Source organism: Choloepus didactylus, chromosome 1 (genome assembly GCF_015220235.1).
Source record: "Choloepus didactylus isolate mChoDid1 chromosome 1, mChoDid1.pri, whole genome shotgun sequence".
Lineage (NCBI taxonomy): Eukaryota > Metazoa > Chordata > Mammalia > Pilosa > Megalonychidae > Choloepus > Choloepus didactylus.
In genome coordinates, this window is record NC_051307.1 from 146,138,697 (window position 1) to 146,158,996 (window position 20,300).

At 36.4% G+C, this 20,300-nt stretch overlaps 1 protein-coding gene across 1 annotated transcript in view; it reads left to right on the forward strand.

Annotated features, from left to right (window-relative positions):
• The first annotated feature begins 3,050 nt into the window (after nt 1-3,050).
• Nucleotides 3,051-20,300, forward strand: part of LOC119527483 (ceruloplasmin-like) — a 56,073-nt gene continuing 38,823 nt past the window's right edge. Inside the window, exons 1-3 of the mRNA XM_037827552.1 lie at nt 3,051-3,208; nt 4,069-4,298; nt 7,756-7,968. Coding sequence (XP_037683480.1) covers nt 3,051-3,208; nt 4,069-4,298; nt 7,756-7,968 — 601 coding nt within the window. The remainder of the gene's footprint in view (nt 3,209-4,068; nt 4,299-7,755; nt 7,969-20,300) is intronic.

Consider the following 20,300-nt stretch of genomic DNA (forward strand, 5'->3'; position numbering starts at 1 on the left):
TCAATTGCTCTTTTTCACTCTAATTATTATTCTTGTTATTTTTGTGTGTGTGCTAATGAAGGTGTCAGGGATTGATTTAGGTGATGAATGTACAACTATGTAATGGTACTGTAAACAATCGAAAGTATGATTTGTTTTGTATGACTGCGTGGTATGTGAATATATCTCAATAAAATGATGATTAAAAATAAAAAGTTATTTCCATCTTGGTAAGCCATAAAATTTAATCTAATATGACCTAAGTAAAAACACTTGTGGAGAAAGAGAGAAAAAGAGAGAGAGAGAGAGATATTCCAGTCCAGTTGTTGAGATGATTAAAAATAGGGGAATATTTACCAGGGCCATTGCGTTGTCTAAGGGAAGGTGCTAACTTCCTCTGAATGTGCCCACTGAATGCACTGAATGTGTCAAGCTAGAGGCTGGGTCCTCACAAGAGCCCTGAATGTTAATCATCATTACCCTTATGTTACAGATAAGGGGACTTGGGTTCAGAATGATTATGCAACTTGTCCCAAATTACGCAGCTAATAAATGGTGGAGCCAGGACTGGAGGTAGATCTGTTTGATAGGAGTACAGTAAACACACTATACTCCTCCTTCATTTGCATTTGTTGAGACATCTATTGAGGAAAATAATGTTAGCTGAAAGGGCCCTCTGTCATCCACAGTCCACAGTAAAATTAATGTTCCTATGAGGATGAAGAAAGAAGTCATCGAATTTATTGATGAAAAAGCATTTGAAAGTCTATTTAGAGTCCCATCCCCAGCTTGGAAAGTGGGTCCTTTCTATAGCAACTGGTCCATGCCAGAGTAACAGGGAAGGCTATACAGTTCTTCTACATAGACACCTAATTCTGTTGGCCTCCAGCTTCCAACTATCCCAATCCAATTTTGTTGCCTCCTTAAGGCCAGAGAGCCTGTCTCTAATCCCTCTCATGCGAGATCCATTTCTGATCTCTTTCTTCTCTCCAACTCTTTCAGCTCTGTCTCAAAGGGCTTGGGATGTAAATCCCTTCCTCTTCCTGTTGGTTCAGCCGCTGGTGTTTTCCCCACACACCATGGCTTTTTCAGTTCTAGTTTCTCTGAATCCCTTCCAACATCTGTGGGTGACATTAAAATTTGCCAAAGCAGTGGGATGCTTATCCAACTTCCTCTTAAAACTCACCAAAGGATTCATAAATGTGACTAGCCTTGTGATATGACAGCCTGGAAGTTTTGACCAGTGTAGAATTTAGCAATTGTTTCTTGTGAAGAAGAATTATTGTTTCATTATTTTTTAATGAAAAAAACTGCACCCTGTTGATTTTTAAAAATCAAATAATATACAAATGCATTCTCCTTGTAAAAGAATTTAAAAAAACATAATAATCCTCTCTGCTTCTCCTCAGAGTTGCTTTTAGTTTATGTTCCAGTTTTGACATTTTTGTACATGTTTATAAATATTCATATATGTTCATAGGAAATATATACATTGATTTCCTGTGGTTTTAAAAGTTAAATTGTATTGCTTCCTTTATAGGAAAGGTTATGCTGCAATTATAATGAGAGAAGCAAACCTCTAGATACTAATATGGAAAAGTGTCTAAGATATACAGTTGAGTGAATGAAAGCAAGCTGCAGAATAATACATGACATATGACTGTGCTACCTTAACTTTTCAACTTTGGGTTTCTAAACAAACCAGAGGCCCAGTCTAATTCTTAATAGGCCCTGTGGCTTTCAAATTATAAAGTCTCAAACAAAACCTAATAGTAATGGATAAACCAATATAAGACAATACACAGGTCAGAACAATGGCAAATAAAAATTCCAGTTCATTCTTTTAGATACTGTAACCTTGTGGAAGTCACTCTATATTATTTGTTCAGAAAAAAATTAACACATTTCTTTATATCGCCTGGAGATGTAAAGAAGAAAAAGAAGTGATCCCTGGCCTATAGGAATTGCAATCTAATAAGGCAGAGAAAATACCACTTGAAAATGTAAGCAACAATGCAAAGCAATGTGTGGTTAATTATTAGACTGTGGGACAGCTGGGGACTTCAGAAAAAGGGAGATGTCTGTTGGCTGCAATGGTCCGGGAAGGCTTCAATGATGAGGCTTGAAGAATGGGAAATCCTGGATAAGCCAAATTAAGGGAAATGGGGAGAGAAGGCATAGCAGCCTGAGGAATGGGTGTGAATAAGATCAGATGAATCCAGAAAATGAGCTATAAGGGGGAAAAAGGAGGTAAATAACATTTGTTAAATGTTGACTATGTGCCAGGCTCCTCACATGGTCCTCAAGTTTCTCTATGACATACACTACTGCATTTAATTTTCACATCTTCCTAAATGGGTAAGCAATGTTGCTATCATTTTATATATGAAGAATTATGCTTAGTTGTTAAGTGACAGAGTTAAGCTTCAAACCTAAGCTGTCTGACTCCAGTGCTTGTGCATTCTCCCCACCCTACACCATGTCCCTAAGGAGACAACTTTGGAAAGATCTGTTAGTTAATTAGGGAGACAGATTTGCAATATCAGGTTGGGGACTAGATTATGGATAGTCTAAAATGTCAAGGAATTTGAGAATAATTTACACTATTAAATGATAAGGAATTTAAATATTCATCTAGGGGAATAAGGTAATAAAGCAACATTTAAAGAAGTCAAGCTGGGAATGGTATGTAGGATAGACTAGAACAGTGAGAAAATGGAGGCTGAGAGTAGACAGGAGACTAGTTCTATAACCCCAGGGATAGAAGATAGTCATCAGGGAATGATGAATTATCCCAGTAGGCCATTTACTCAGTAATTCAAACAAAAAAAAACTGGCAGTATACACTTGATCAATATCCAGTATCCCTATGGGTTGTGTAACATTTCACCTGACTTAACAAAAACTGAAAGCATTTGGAATGGAAATGACACATATGTAGATAAAAATCAACAATGAGTTCTCATGTAGGGATGATTTATGCAAATAGGCACAAATAAAGGAAGAAAGCCTGGACTATAACAGGAAGGCAAGCCAGACTTAGCTAACTTCTCCAGGCTCAGGATTTGAAAATGAAGACCCTTTTCCCACTGGCTCTCTTTTTGATGTTTTTTAGTTCTCCAGGTTGGGCAAAAATTAGAAAATACTACTTAGCTATTGAAGAACACTATTGGAACTTTGTTCCTACTGGTAAAAATATGCTTAATGGAAAGCTTATTTCAGAAGATCAGTAAGTAATAACTTTGTACTCAAAAGCAAAAGTTGCTAATTTTTACTTGTTAATAAAATGTTAAAGAATTTCCCACAATCTACTCTTGGGACACCTTTGTTATTAGAACCACTCTTTGGTTTGGTTGGTTTTTTATTATAAGTGTGGGTATGGAACAGATAACAATATAAATCTGAAATTTTTGCTACTCTTGCGCTTATGATGTTATTTCAGAGATAATCTCTAATTCTGGGTTTACCATTGATTTTGTTAGTGTGGGGCTTGAGGTGTAAAACATTGATTTTCCTTCAGAAACAGGTGTACAGTAGAGATTGTAAAACTGCAGCTGCTTTCTTAATTTTTCTTTTCAGACAATTTTGAGGGGGGTCTAGAGTTTATAAGTGAGGTTCTTATTTATCATGGTTGTTGGCCAAACTGCCTCGAATCCCATTAAAAAATCAAGAAATCTATTTAAATGTGTAAGTACTCCAATGCCATAGGAATTGACTTAATATTTGAGGGCTAAAGTATACTCAAAGTGAGATTAGAAATGCACATATGGTTCAGTACAAAGAATTTGACATGTCTTTTAAACGAAAATGCCAAGCATAGTGTTTGCTATGTTTGCATTTGATCTCTTCATCAGAAACTCCAACATTCTCCTCATCAACATCACCATTTTCTACTCCCTTTATATTTTCTCCAGTGTCTGGGTTTCATTTATCAAAATTAGTAAGAAGTAAAGTTCCTTGCTTCTAGTTTCAGTTGATTTAGCATGTTTTTCTGTCCAGCTGAAATTTGATAAAGTTCTCTTTTTTTGTCTTTGTTTTTTGTTGTTGTTGTTTATTGTTTTTTGTTTCTCATTTTTCGTTTTTTTACAGAGGTTTTCAGTCACAAAATCGGATAGGAACTGTTTATAAAAAGGCTTTATATTTTCAGTATACTGATAATACATTTCAAACAATGATTAAAAAGCCATCATGGTTGGGAAATTTAGGCCCAGTACTGAAGGCAGAGACTGGAGATTATATTCATGTACATGTGAAAAATAATGCTTCAAGAATGTTCACTTTCCATCCTCATGGACTCACTTACACTAAAGAAAATGAGGGTAAGCTGGGCCCCCTTTCCTTACCTTTCTGATCTTTTGCTTATGGACAGCATCAACATGAATCCTAAGGAAAAACGAGGTAATCACGAACCTCATCATTATGAATGAACATCATCATGAATTAGGGGTGGTTTGGGATAAATTCAGACTCTTATTTAAGATGTTTTTAATGTTTATCACCAAGATGGTCCTTTTCAATTTCTCATCTTGCGTGAACACCCTTGTGCAATTCTTGAGAAAGAAAACACAATTTCCCTCATGAACAAAAGTATTTTATTTTATTTGTTAAAGGAGATACTCCTAAGCTAAATGTTAGGTTGGCAGAAGTCAGTACTGTCTGTTCCCACCCCATTTCCATTTTCAAAGAGACTGATGAGGATCAGTCTCTTTGAAAACATCAGTTTCGAAAAAGAAATAACGACTTTCCAAACAGTATCTTCTCTCCTAGATATCTTCACTCACAGCTGCCAGATGATGTCAGAAAAGGGAAGGGAAGAAAAAGCCAACAAATAAGGTTTTGTGAAATTCCAGTAGACAATAAGGAAATATAGGAAAAGAGAGTTTGGGCTTGACTGTGGCTGGAACATAGAGATATTTTCCTAGTGTTTGAAATATATTTTCATAAAGGTCTGAAATGAATCTTTAGAAAATTAGATCTTTAGCCCAACTTCATAAGAGTACTGCCTTTAGGGTGGGTGCCTTCCAACAAAGACCTTACTTTCACTCTACGGAAAAATAGGATGACGGAAATAGTTCCTTCCATTCATCTTTCATAACTCTCTTTCCATGTCACATGACCATCTTGCAATGATTACTGCACCTTAAAATATTACAATTATAGACATAGAATGGGATAAATATTAACAAGAGTTGTTTTTTGATTAACAATTAAGAGTTGGACGGAAGTTTGAATATCTCTCAGAGCAGCAAGAGGAGGAAGCCAGAAAGAGTCCCTGGATTACTCCTCTGGATTGAGACAGACTCAGAGGAAACTGTGCCAGCTCCAGATGAGCAGCTGGTCAGGAAGAGACCACAGGAGTCAGTCAGTCACAAATCAGCAAATTCTTTTGTGTTCAAGGTGGAGCAGGAAGATCCCAAAAAATGAGTAGAGGACAAAAGGCTGGCCATATTTCAAAATCTTTAATTGAATTAAAGAGTTTTATCCAAGGTTACCAGGATCCCAACCTCAAGGTGTGGGGGTCTAAAACCAAATTTCAACCAAAGAGGAAGAGGGACAGGAGAGCAAGTCCCCAAATTCAGAACCTAGGTAATAGCTCAGGGTGCTGTAAGCTATGCAGAGGACCTCCTGAGGACTTGATCGGGCTAATGCCTCTTAATGTCCTGGGTCCTGAGTCTGACTGGCAATGAAGAAGATATGGAGGGCAACTCAGGAGTCCAGCAGTCACCTCTGTATCCCATATGTAGGCACTTAGTAGGTGCCCCATAAATATTCATTGAATGAATCAATAAAGATGGTGATGGGCTATAAATATTCTGCCTGCCTCATACCAAGCCAGCACCCTGGCAGAGTCTGACTCCATTTGGGAAAGGACTTTTTCAAACTTGCCCAGAAGTGCTCTGGGTTCCCCAAGCTGAGAGAGAAGAACTACACCTACCCAGAGGACAGGATTGTTGTAATTCCCACAGAGGTTCCCTGTAGCGTGGCAGGAATTCTGGAAGCAATCAAAAATAATTTCAATATGAACAAATGGCCTCTTCCTATGAGCACTCTGTAATTCTGGTCACAGCCCCAAGCTGACCGAGGAAGGACTTTCCTCTCTCAGAATTTTGTTTCTGCTGCTCCCTATGACTCTGCTTAGCGTGCAAAAAATTATAAAGACTGCATTATGTGGATCTGTAGTTTATAAATTTGTGAGGTGAAAAAGAAAACTATGAAAATGCTATGTCCCAAGGGAACTTTCTGGGGTGATGGTAATGTTCTGTATCTCGATAGGAGTTTGGGTTTGTCGCAGCCCATGAGGGCCATGCCAGTCCAGAGGCCAAAGAAGACAACGAGCATTTTCTGATACATGAACTTTTATTCAGGGCTTACTTACAGGGCAAGAAGTTGTGGAGAGATCGTGACGGCTCTCTCAGGCCGGGCAGGCATCACATTTGCAGGGAAGACAACCAAGCGACGCAAAGAGGACAGAAAGCCTTTTATAAGGGTTTAAGACAAAGGCCTTCCTAAGGGTGGGGGGAGCATAGATGCATGAACAGGTCACTCTGACCTGAGAGGTGGTATAGGAAGGACTAGAATAACACTTGAACAATTACATTTTGCTCTTTTTGTGAGACTAAGAGCCTCTCACTTCCTGCCTGCTTCCCATAAAGTTACGTTTTAAGGCCAATTTACCTTTTTTCTCTTTACTGGCTTAGAAAGACAATAGGTTAGAAAGACACGCAGACTGCTGTGCACCAAAGATCGGCAGGCCTGTTTTGCTCAGGCCACTGGTTACCACAGGGTTACAAAGGTATATACATTTGTCAAAACTCATGGAATGGTCTACTTGAGATTTGTGCATTCTATTGTATATAAATGTTACCTCAAAGGAAATATTTAATCAGAATCAAATAAACTCTAGTTAATTTTATATTTAAGGGGAAATGTATTTATGTGTACAGTTATGTTAAAATGCATCAAAAATAATATAGATTTATGAATGGATAAGGGGATGGAATGATGGATAATGGGATATGGTGATGTGATAAAGCATGTTTGGTAAAATATTAAGTATAGAATCTAGGTGAAGGATATATGGATATTCACTGTAAAATTTTTTCAGCTTTTCTGTGTTTGATAATTCTCATAATAAAATGTTGGGAGGAGGAAGCTATGTTCCATTTTGGCAAATTGGATTATTGTCCCTACTTTTCACTCCCTGTTAGTACTTAAATTATACATCCATACCCTTTGCCATGTAACTTTGCAAAAACTCCCAGTAAAGTAGATGGAGTAGATTCCTTGTCCCATGGACAGAAGTCTTGGTCATGTGACTTTCTTTGGTCCATGGGACAATAGTGACGTGAAATACACAGAGCCTTTAAATGCACTTGCCTGGTTTTGCTTAATATTTTGTGCCTCTTTCATTGCCATGAGAAGAACATGACCCCTGTAGCTGCTGATACCAGAATAAAGAGCACATCTGAACCTGAAGCAAAACTGCCCAAATCAACCCTCAGAGCCATGAGTGAAAAATAAATGCTTGTGTAAGACACTGGGGGAAAATATATATACTGCTTGCCTCATACCTGTTTAGTCTAGAAACTGTGGCTAAGCTGGACCGTCAAGTGAAAGCCAACCAAGGAGGATTGAGGGAGACAGGAGGCAAGGGAGAGGAGGGGAGAATGGCACACTTTTTTCTGAAAATACAAATTAACATATATTCATGGCTCAATGTAAAAAGCGTAAGTCACATTCTAGATAGTGTTGAACAAGGCAGACTATGTTTTCTAGGTGCGCTCTATCCTGATAATACTACGGGCCTGCAAAAGAAAGATGACCATCTGCAGCCAGGAGAACAGTATATTTACAAGTGGTATGTGCAAGAAAATCAGGGGCCTGGCCCCGATGACAGTAACTGTGTGACAAGGATTTACCACTCCCACATAGACACTCTAAAAGATGTGGCTTCGGGACTCATTGGAATTATTCTGACGTGTAAAAGAGGTAACATTTTTAAAATCTCAAGCCGTAGCAAGAGTTTACTTGAATGTGTGGGCTCTCCCCAGTTCCCCTAGGGAAATTTTGCTGTCAAATGATCTCCCTTTTCCAGTCAAACCTGGGAAGTTATCATCGTGGAACTCTGAGCACTAGATGGAGATATGTAGTCTAACCCCTCAGTTCAGGACCAATAATGCAGGTTGGCCATTATGTGGTAGTCAGAAACCCTAACTTCACCGAACTGCAGCCACCTAAATTTACACCGAACTACCGCCGTCTTTCTCCCTCCTGCAAAGAAGAAGTGTTGAATTTCAGCAGAGTAAGAGAAAATAGGAAAATAAGAGGCCCTCTGTGTGCCTCTTGAATGTCGTGTTCCTTAGAGTTCTGCCTGTGGAATTGCAAGATTTTATTTTTCTGTTTTTAGGTGAATCAGAATCACATTTATTTTATTGCAAAAATAAGTTTTGTGAGGAGGAAGTTTTACTGATATGTTTCTAATTTGCAAGGGAATATACAGTTTTTATATTCTAATTAGTTTCATTACAACAAGATCAATGAGGTCACAGCATTAGATTAATTATGAAGTTAGTCAACAAAGGTAGCTCTCTATGACAAGCTTACAACTTAAAGTTTATTACTTTAAGTGAACAAGCGGTTCTCTACAATAAATGTTTTAACAAGTAGTTTCCTGTAACAACTCACAATCTCAAGGTTACAGATTATAAAATTACTATTTAAACCAACATTTAAAGAACTCTTTGTCCTTCATAAACTTGCAACGAATTCATTTGCATGATGACAAGAGGCAGAATAAATATATATTTAACTTAAGCATTATGCTATCTAGTATAAACATTTCCAAATTTTTTCTCATCTTTTTTTTTTTTATTAGAGAAGTTGTGGATTTACAGAACAATCATGCATAAAATACTGGATTCCCATATAACACCTTGTATTGGTGTGATCGATTTGTCATAATTGATGGAAGCACATTTTTATAATTATACTATTAACTATAGTCCTTGCTTTGCATTAGGTTTCAATGTTTCTGTTGTGCAGTTCCATGGATTTCTTTTTATAATTTTTATTCTACTAAAATATATACAACCTAAAATTTCCCCTTTTAACTATATTCAAATATATAATTAATTCAGTGCTGTTAATTACAGTCACAATGTTGTGCTACCCTCACCACCATCCATTACCAAAACTTTTCCATTATCCCAAATAGAAACTCTGTACATTTTAAGCCTTAACTCTGCATTCCCTACCCTGACCCTAGCCCCTGGTTAACCTATATTCTATATTCTAACTCTATGAGTTTGCTTATTCTAATTATTTCATACCATCGAGGTCATACAATATTTTTCCTTTACTGTCTGGCTTATTTCACTCAACATGATGTCACAAAGGTCCATCCATGTCATCACATATATCAGTAATTCATTCCTTTTTATGGCTGAATAATATTCTATTGTGTGTACATACAACACTTTATTTATCCATTCATTGGTTGATGGACACTTGCATTACTTCCATCTTTTGACAACTGTGAATAATGCTGCTGTGAGCATCAGCGTGCAAATATCTATTGGAGGCCCTGCTTTCAATTCTTTTTGGGTATATACCTAGAACTGGGATTGTCAGGTCATATGGTAATACTAAAGTTTCTGAGGAACTCCCAAACTGTCTTTCACAGCAACTGCATCATTGTACATTGCCACCAGCAATTAATAATGTTTCTCTTTCTCCATATCCTCTCCAACACTTATTTTTCTTTTTTTTAACAGTAGCCATTTTACCACTGTGTGAAATGTTTTTCGTTGTGTTTTTAATGCCTTTTTTATTGTGAACTTTAACATATATACATAACAGTGATAACTTTCAACGTATGATTAAACAAGCAGTTAGAGAACAGATTTCAAAGAATGTTATGGGTCACAGTTCCACAACTGCAGCTCTTTCCATTATTGTAAAATATAACATACATACAGAAAGGTGTTAACTTTCAATGTACAGCTCAACAAGCAGTTACATAAGCAATTTCAAAAATTGTTATGTGTTACAGTTCCACAGTTTCAGTTCTTTCCTTGTTATGCAATATAGGGTATATAAAGAAAGGTGAAGACTTTCAAAGCATAATTTAACAAATAGCTGTAGAGCAAATTTCAAAGGATGTTATAAGTTACAGTCCCACCATGTCATCTACCCCCTTCCAGCTATTCCAACACCCAATATCTAAATATATATGTATTTATATAAAGATTCAGTATTCATAGACCTCTGTTAAATTATCTTGTTTGTTACTACCCCTTCCTCTGACTTAATTTCTTTCTACATCTTTATGGGTATCTAGGCAGTGAGCATCCTAATTTGTTCTTATTGAAAGGGGACTCTTATGCAAGCTCCAGCTAGACATCCCAAATGGCCACAGTATGTCATGCATTTACCAAAAGTAGTCCCCAAATACCTAAGTCCCTACCTGAGATTCTATAAAAGATTCACTCACTAAGTTTTATCTCTCAGAAACTTAAATCCACCAGAATGTTTCTAAGCCACACAAGTCCTAAATCCCAGAGGCAACAGCCTCTTTAAGAACAATAATCAGATTACTGTGTTTTGATTTGCGTTTTCCTTATGGATAATAATGGTGACCATCTTTAAATGTATGTGGGTTTTCTTTTTTGTTGCGGTGGTGGTTGTGGTGGTTTCTTTGTTTTGTGGTCATTTTTATGTCTTCTGTAGAGAAATGTCCATTTAAGTCTTTTGCCATTTTTGATCTGGATTTTTTGTCTTTTTGTTGTTGAGTTGTAGGATTTTTAAAATAAATTCTGGCTGTGAAGCCTTTATCAAATATGTGGTTTCCAAATATTTCTCCCATTCTATAGGTTGTCTTTTTACTTTCATGATGAAGTCCTTTGATGCACAATTTTTTTTAAGTTTTGATAAAGTCCATTGATCTATTTTTTTCTTTCGCTGCTCATGTTCTTTGTGTAAAGTCTAAGAAATCAGTGCCTAACACAAAGTATGAAAAAGCTTCTGTACATTTTCTTCTAGGAGTTTGATAGTCCTGTTTCTTATTTTTATGTCTTTGATGCATTTTGAGTTAATTTTTGTATGTGGTGTGAGTTAGGGGGTCCATCTTCCTTCTTTTGCATATGGATACCAGTTTCCTCAACACCATTTGTTGAAGAGATTATTCTTTCCTACTTGAGTGAATGGGGTACCTGTGGTCTATTTGTGATCTCTCAATTGTATTCCATTGTTCTATAAGTCTGTTCTTGTTCCAGTATCATGCTGTTTTGACCACTGTAGCTTTACAGTAAGTTTTAAAATTGGGAACTTGATTCTTCCAACTTTGTTCTTCTTTTTAAAGATGATTTTGGCTATTCAGGGCCCCTTACGTTTCCATAAAAATTTGATGATTGGCTTTCCCATTTCTGCAAAGAAGGCTGTTAGGGTATTGATTGGGATTGCACTGAAGATGTGTATCGCTTCGGGTAGAATTGACATACTGACAATATTTAGACTTCCAATCTGTATGCATGGTATGTCCTTCCTTTTATTTAGGTCTTCTTTGATTTCTTTTGGTAATGTTTTGTTTCTTGACATCCTTGGTTAACCTTATTCCTAGATACGTGATTCTTTTAGTTGCTATTATAAATGGATTTTCTTCTTAATTTCCTCTTCAGATTATTCATTACTAGCATATAAAAACACTACTGATTTTTGCACATTGAACGTGTACCTTGCCACTTTGTCGAATTTGTTTATTAGCTCTAGTGACTTTGCTGTAGATTTGGGGGGGATTTTCTATATATGGGATCATGTCATCTGCAAATAGTGAAAGTTTTACTTCTTCCTTTCCAATCTGAATGCTTTTTATTGCCTAATTGCTCTAGCAAGTACTTCTAATACAATATTGAATAATTTGGTGACAGTGGGTATCCTTGTCTTGTCCCTGATTGCAGAGGGAGAGCTTTTAGTCTTTCACCATTGAGTATGAGGTTAGCTGTGGATTTTTCCTATATGCTCTTTATCATGTTGAAGAAGTCTCCTTTTATTCCTAGTTGTCTAAGTATCTTTATCAAGATGAGATGATGGATTTTTTGTCAAATACCTTTTCTGCATCGTTTGAGATGATCATATTGGAGTTTCCTCCCCTTCATTCTGTTAATACGTGTATTACATCAATTGATTTTCATACATTGAACTATCCTTGTATGCCTGGGATAAATCCCTCTTGATCATTGTGCATAATTCCTTTAATGTGCTATTGGATTTGGTTTGCTAGTATTTTGTTGAGAATTTTTATGCTTATATACATAAGGGATATTGGTCTGTAATTTTCTTTTCTTGTGGTAACTTTATCTGACTCTAGTATTAGAGTGATGCTGGCCTCACAGAATGAGTTAGGCATTGTTCCCTCCTCTTCAACATTTTGGAAGAGTTTGAGCAGTACTGGGGTTAATTCTTCTTGGAATTTTTGGCAAAATTTACCAGAGAAGCCATCTGGTTCTGAGCTTTTCTTTGTTAGGAGATTTTTGATTAATAATTCAATCTCTTTAGTTGTTAATTGTCTTTTGAGATCTTCCATTTCTTCGAGTCAGTTTAGTTACTGTGTGCTTCTAGGAATTTTTCCATCTCATCTAGGTTATCTAGATTTGTTTGCATACAGTTGCTCATAGTATCTTCATATAATACTTCTTATTTCTGCGGGTTGAGTAATACTGTCCCCCCTTCCAATTCTGATTTTAGTGATTTTGATCATCTCTACTTTTTTCTTTGACAGTCTCACTAAGCGTTTGTTGATATTACTGATCTTTTCAAACAATCAACTTTTGGTTTTGTTGATTCTCTCTATTGTGTTTTTTTTTTTTTAATTCTCTCTTTCATTTGTCTATGATCTTTGTTATTTCCTTCCTTCTGTTTGTTTTGAGTTTAGTTTGTTCTTTTTTTAGATCCTTCAGCTGTGAGATTCTTCTTTTTTAATGTGCGCATTTAGGGCTATAAATTTCCCCCTCAGCACTGCCTTTGCTGCATCTCATATGTTTTGGTATGCTGTGCTTTCATTTTCATTTGCATCAAGATGCTTTCTAATTTTCCTTCTGATTTCTTTTTGACCCACTGTTTGTTTAAGGGTAATTTGTTTAATTTCAACCCATCTGTGAGTTTTCCAGTTCTCCTTCTATTGTTGATTATCAGTTTCGTTCTTCATTCCATTATGGTCAGAGAAAACATATTGTATGATTTCAAAATCTTTAAATTTATTGAGACTTTTATTGAGACCTAACCTGTGGTCTACCCTGAAGAATGATCCACGCATGTAAGAGAAGAATGTGTATTCTACAGAATACACGTTATATACATAACTATGTCTGTTAGGTCTAGTTGATTTTTAGTGCTACAGTATTATTCAACTCTTCTATTTTCTTATTGATTTTCTGTCTAGATGTTCTATGTTCTATCCACTAATAAAAGTTGTGTATTGAAGTCTCCTACTATTAATGTAGAACCATCTGTTTCTCCCTTCAAAGCTGCCAATGTTTGTTTGATTTATTTTGGGGGTCTGCCATTAGATTCGTATATATTTATAATTTTTATGTTTTCTTGCTGAATTGACCCCTTTAGCACTATATAGTGATAATAGTGACCTTCTTTTCCCTCACAACTGTTTTTGACTTAAAGACTACTTTATCTGATATTAGTATAGCAATCCCAGCTGTCTTTGGTTACTATTTGCATGATGTATTTTTCCCCATCCTTTCACTTTCCAAGTATCCATGTCTTTGAATTTAAGGAGAGGTTCTTATAAGCAGTTTATCATTGGGTCATGCATTTTTATCCACTATGCCAATGTCTTCCTTTTGATTGGAGAGTTTAATCCATTTACTTGTAAAGTAACTACTGATAATAAAGGATTTTCTTCTACCATTTTATTACATGGTCTTTGTAAGTCTCATACTTTTTCGTCTTTCAAATCTTCCATTAATGCTTACTTTCATATTTATATGATTTTTTTTTCATATTTATTTGATATATTTATCATTTTGGGTTCCTTGTATTTCTTTCTGTATGTATTTTTTATTTATTTTCTTTGTGGTTACCATGGAGCTAAACTTTAACATCCTAAATCTATAGCAATCACATTTGAATTGATACCAACTGAACTTCACTAGCATACACCTACCCTGTTCCTTTACTCCTCTGTCCCCCATCTTTTTGTTTTACTAGTTACAAATCATATCTTTTATGTCGTATTTCCCAAAGCATAGATTTGTCATTACTATTTATGTATCTTCATTTTGAACCTGTAAGAAGTAAAAAGTGGAGTTACATACCAAAAAAATACAATACAATTGTACCGACATTTATAGTTACCTATTTCATTACCTTTACAAGAGCTCTTTCATTTCTTTCAGTTGCTTCAAACCATTGTCTATTGTCCTTTCCTTAGAGTCTGAAGTAGAACAGGTCTAGTGGTGACCAACGCCCTCAACTTCTGTTTATTTGGGTGTCTTAATCTCACCCTCATTTTTGAAAGACAGCCCCACTGGATATAAAATTCTTGGATGGAAATTGTTTTCTGACAGCACTTTAGGTATTTCATCCCACTGCCTTCTTGCCTTCATGGTTTGGGTTGCCAAATCGGAACTTAATCTTATTGGGATGCCCTTGTGTATAACACATTACTTTTCTCTTGCACCTTTCATAACTCTCTCCTTATCCTTTGCATTTGGCAATTTGACTGATGTATCTGAGCATATTTCTCTTCAAATTTGGCCTGTTTGGTGTTCATTGAGCTTCTTGGATGTGCATAATCATGTCTTTTGCTATGTTTGAGAAGTTTTCTGTCATTATACCTTGCAATATTCCTTCTGTCCATTTAGCTATTGCTTCTCCTTCTGAGATTTCCATAATGCATATATTGATAGGTCTCATGGTATCCCACAGGTCTTTGGACTATTTTTGCTTTTACTAGCTCTTTTCTCTTTCTGCTTCTCAGCATGATTCATATCAATTATCTTGTCTTTGAATTCACTGATCCTCTCTTGAGTCAGCTCCAGTTTCTGTTGAAACCTTCTAGGGAATTTTTCATTCCAGTTATTATGGTTTTCAATTCCAGTAATTCTGTTTGGTTCCTTTTTAAAATTTCTATCTTTTCATTGAGATTCTCATATTGTTCATTCATTGTTTTCCTCATATCCTTTAGGTTTTTTTGCTTTTCCTTCATCTCCTTGAGTATATTGAAGGTCATTTTCTTAACATCTTTGTCCAGTATATCCACAATCTGACCTTCCTCATTGAATTTAAGAAAAGGCCCTTAAAAGCAGTTTATCATTGGATTTTTTTTTAATCATTTTATTGAGATATAGTCACATACCACGCAGTCATACAAAACAAATCGCACTTTCAATTGTTCACAGTACCATTACATAGTTGTACATTCATCACCTAAATCAATCCCTGACACCTTCCTTAGCACGCACACAAAAATAACAAGAATAATAATTAGAGTGAAAACGAGCAATTGAAGTAAAAAAGAACACTGGGTATCTTTGTCTGTTTGTTTCCTTCCCCTGTTTTTCTACTCATCCATCCATAAACTAGACAAAGTGGAGTGTGGTCCTTATGGCTTTCCCAATCCCATTGTCACCCCTCATAAGCTACATTTTTATACAATTGTCTTCGAGATTCATGGGTTCTGGGTTGTAGTTTGATAGTTTCAGGTATCCACCACCAGCTACCCCAATTCTTTAGAACCTAAAAAGGGTTGTCTAAATTGTGCGTAAGAGTGCCCACCAGAGTGACCTCTCGGCTCCTTTTGGAATCTCTCTGCCACTGAAGCTTATTTCATTTCCTTTCACATCCCCCTTTTGGTCAAGAAGATGTTCTCCGTCCCACGATGCCGGGTCTACATTCCTCCCCGGGAGTCATATTCCACGTTGCCAGGGAGATTCACTCCCCTGGGTGTCTGATCCCACGTAGAGGGGAGGGCAGTGATTTCACCTTTCAAGTTGGCTTAGCCAGAGAGAGAGGGCCACATCTGAGCAACAAAGAGGCATTCAGGAGGAGACTCTTAGGCACAACCATAGGGAGGCCTAGCCTCTCTTTGCAGCAACCGCCTTCCCAAGGGTAAAACCTAAGGTAGAGGGATCAACCCATCAAACCACCAGTCCCCTATGTCTGTGGTTATGTTAGCAACCATTGAGGTGGGGTAGGCTAATACCCCTGCATTCTCCACAGGCTCCTGAAGGGGGCATTACATCTTTTTTTCCTTGTTTTTCTTTTTTTTTTTTAACTTTCCCTTCCTTTGTAAATCAACTGTATGAAAAAAAGGTTAAAAAGAAAACAAATATACAATAAAAGAACATTTCAAAGAGACCATAACAAGGGAGTAAGAAAAAGACAACTAACCTAAGATAACTGCTTAACTTCCAACATGTTCCTACTTTACCCCAAGAAAGTTACATAATATAGCAACATTTCTGTGAACTTGTTCCTACTATATCCATCAGAAATTAACAGACCATAGTCATTCCTGGGCATCCCCAGAACGTTAAATAGCTTATCTGTTCTCCTTGGATTATTGTTCCGCCTTCCTTAATTACTCTCTACTGCTAGTTCCCCTACATTCTACATTATAAACCATTTGTTTTACATTTTTCAAAGTTCACATTAGTGGTAGCATATAATATTTCTCTTTTTGTGCCTGGCTTATTTCGCTCAGCATTATGTCTTCAAGGTTCATCCATGTTGTCATATGTTTCACGAGATCGTTCCTTCTTACTGCCGCGTAGTATTCCATCGTATGTATATACCACATTTTATTTATCCACTCATCTGTTGAAGGACATTTGGGTTGTTTCCATCTCTTGGCAATTGTGAATAATGCTGCTATGAACATTGGCGTGCAGATATCTGTTCGTGTCAGGCTTTCCGATCTTCCGGGTATATACCGAGAAGTGCAATCGCTGGATCGAATGGTAGCTCTATATCTAGTTTTCTAAGGAACTGCCAGACTGACTTCCAGAGTGGCTGAACCATTATACAGTCCCACCAACAATGAATAAGAGTTCCAATTTCTCCACATCCCCTCCAGCATTTGTAGTTTCCTGTTTGTTTAATGGCAGCCATTCTAATCAGTGTTAGATGGTATCTCATTGTGGTCTTAATTTGCATCTCTCTAATAGCTAGTGAAGCTGAACATTTTTTCATGTGTTTCTTGGCCATTTTTATTTCCTCTTCAGAGAACTGTCTTTTCATATCTTTTGCCCATTTTATAATTGCGCTGTCTGTACTATTGTCATTGAGTTGTAGGATTTCTTTGTATATGCAAGATATCAGTCTTTTGTCAGATACATGGTTTCCAAAAATTTTTTCCCATTGAGTTGGCTGCCTCTTTACCTTTTTGAGAAATTCCTTTGAGGTGCAGAAACTTCTAAGCTTGAGGAGTTCCCATGTATCTATTTTCTCTTTTGTTGCTTGTGCTTTGGGTGTAAAGTCTAGGAAGTGGCCGCCTAATACAAGGTCTTGAAGATGTTTTCCTACATTATCTTCTAGGAGTTTTATGGTACTTTCTTTTATATTGAGATCTTTCGTCCATTTGAGTTAATTTTTGTGTAGGGGGTAAGGTAGGGGTCTTCTTTCATTCTTTTGGATATGGATATCCAACTCTCCCAGCCCCATTTGTTGAAAAGACCATTATGACTCAGTTCAGTGACTTTGGGGGCCTTATCAAAGATCAGTCGGCCATAGATCTGGGGGTCTATCTCTGAATTCTCAATTCGATTCCATTGATCTATATGTCTATCTTTGTGCCAGTACCATGCTGTTTTGGCAACTGTGGCTTTATAATAAGCTACAAAGTCAGGGAGTGTAAGTCCTCCCACTTCGTTTTTCTTTTTTAGAGTGTCTTTAGCAATTCGAGGCATCTTCCCTTTCCAAATAAATTTGATAACTAGCTTTTCCAACTCTGCAAAGTAGGTTGTTGGAATTTTGATTGGGATTGCATTGAATCTGTAGATGAGTTTGGGTAGAATTGACATCTTAATGACATTTAGCCATCCTATCCATGAACATGGAATATTTTTCCATCTTTTAAGGTCCCCTTCTATTTCTTTTAGTAGAGTTATGTAGTTTTCTTTGTCTAGGTCTTTTATATCTTTGGTTAAGTTTATTCCTAGGTACTTGATTTTTTTAGTTGCTATTGAAAATGGTATCTTTTTCTTGAGTGCCTCTTCAGTTTGTTTATTTCTTGCATATAGAAACATTACTGACTTATGTGCATTAATCTTGTATCCCGCTACTTTGCTAAATTTGTTTATTAGCTCTAGTAGCTGTATCGTCGATTTCTCAGGGTTTTCTAGATATAAGATCATATCATCTGCAAACAATGACAGTTTTACTTCTTCTTTTCCAATTTGGATGCCTTTTATTTCTTTGTCTTGCCAGATTGCCCTGGCTAGCACTTCCAGCACAATGTTGAATAACAGTGGTGACAGCGGGCATCCTTGTCTTGTTCCTGATCTTAGAGGGAAGGCTTTCAGTCTCTCACCATTGAGTACTATGCTGGCTGTGGGTTTTTCACATATGCTCTTTATCATGTTGAGGAAGTTTCCTTCAATTCCTACATTTTGAAGTGTTTTTATCAAAAAGGGATGTTGGATTTTGTCAAATGCTTTTTCAGCATCTATTGAGATGATCAATTGATTTTTCCCTTTTGACTTGTTAATGTGTTGTAATACATTGATTGATTTTCTTATGTTGAACCATCCTTGCATGCCTGGAATGAACCCCACTTGGTCATGGTGTATGATTTTTTTAATGTGTCTTTGGATTCGATTTGCAAGTATTTTGTTGAGGATTTTTGCATCTATATTCATTAGGGAGATTGGCCAGTAGTTTTCCTTTTTTGTAGCATCTTTGCCTGGTTTTGGTATTAGATTGATGTTAGCTTCATAAAATGAGTTAGGTAGTGTTCCATTTTCTTCAATGTTTTGAAAGAGTTTGAGTAAGATTGGTGTCAGTTCTTTCTGGAAAGTTTGGTAGAATTCCCCTGTGAAGCCATCTGGCCATGGGCATTTATTTGTGGGAAGATTTTTGATGACTGATTGGATCTCTTTGCTTGTGATGGGTTGGTTGAGGTCTTCTATTTCTTCTCCGGTCAGTCTAGGTTGTTCATATGTTTCCAGGAAATTATCCATTTCCTCTACATTATCCAGTTTGTTGCCATACAGTTGTTCATAGTATCCTCTTATAATTTTTTTTAATTTCTTCAGGATCTGCAGTTATGTCACCTTTTTCATTATTTTGTTTATATGGGTCTTCTCTCTTTTTGATTTTGTCAGCCTAGCTAGGGGCTTGTCAATCTTGTTGATCTTTCAAAGAACCAACTTTTGGTGATATTTATCCTCTCTATTGTTTTTTTGTTGTCTATGTCATTTATTTCTGCTTTAATCCTTGTTATTTCTTTTCTTGTACTTGGTTTAGGATTGGTTTCCTGTTCATTTTCTAGCTTCTTCAGTTGATCCATTAGTTCTTTGATTTTGGCTCTTTCTTCCTTTTTAATATATGCGTTTAGTGCTATAAATTTCCCCCTTAGCACTGCTTTTGCTGCATCCCATAGGTTTTGGTATGTTGTGTTCTCATTTTCATTCGTCTCTATATATTTAGCAATTTCTCTTGCTATTTCTTCTTTAACCCACTGATTGTTTAGGAGTGTGTTGTTTAACCTCCAGGTATTTGTGAATTTTCTAAGTCTCTGATGGTTATTGACTTCTAATTGTATTCCAATGTGGTCAGAGAATGTGCTTTGAATAATTTCAATCTTTTTAAATTTATTGAGGCTTGTTTTATGTCCCAGCATATGATCTATTCTGGAGAAAGTTCCGTGAGCACTAGAAAAGCATGTGTATCCTGTTGATTTGGGGTGTAATGTCCTGTATATGTCTATTAAATCTAATTCATTTATCAGATTGTTTAGGTTTTCAATTTCCTTATTGGTCTTCTGTCTGGTTGATCTATCTATAGGAGAGAGTGATGTGGTGAAGTCTCCCACAATTATTGTGGAAACATCAATTGCTTCCTTTAGTTTTGCCAGTGTTTCTCTCATGTATTTTGTGGCACCTTGATTGGGTGCATAGACATTTACGATTGTTATTTCTTCTTGTTGAATTGCCCCTTTTATTAGTATGTAGTGGCCTTCTTTGTCTCTCAAAACATCCCTGCATTTAAAGTCTATTTTATCTGAGATTAATATTGCTACACCTGCTTTCTTTTGGCTGTAGCTTGCATGAAATATTTTTTTCCATCCTTTCACTTTCAGTTTCTTTGTG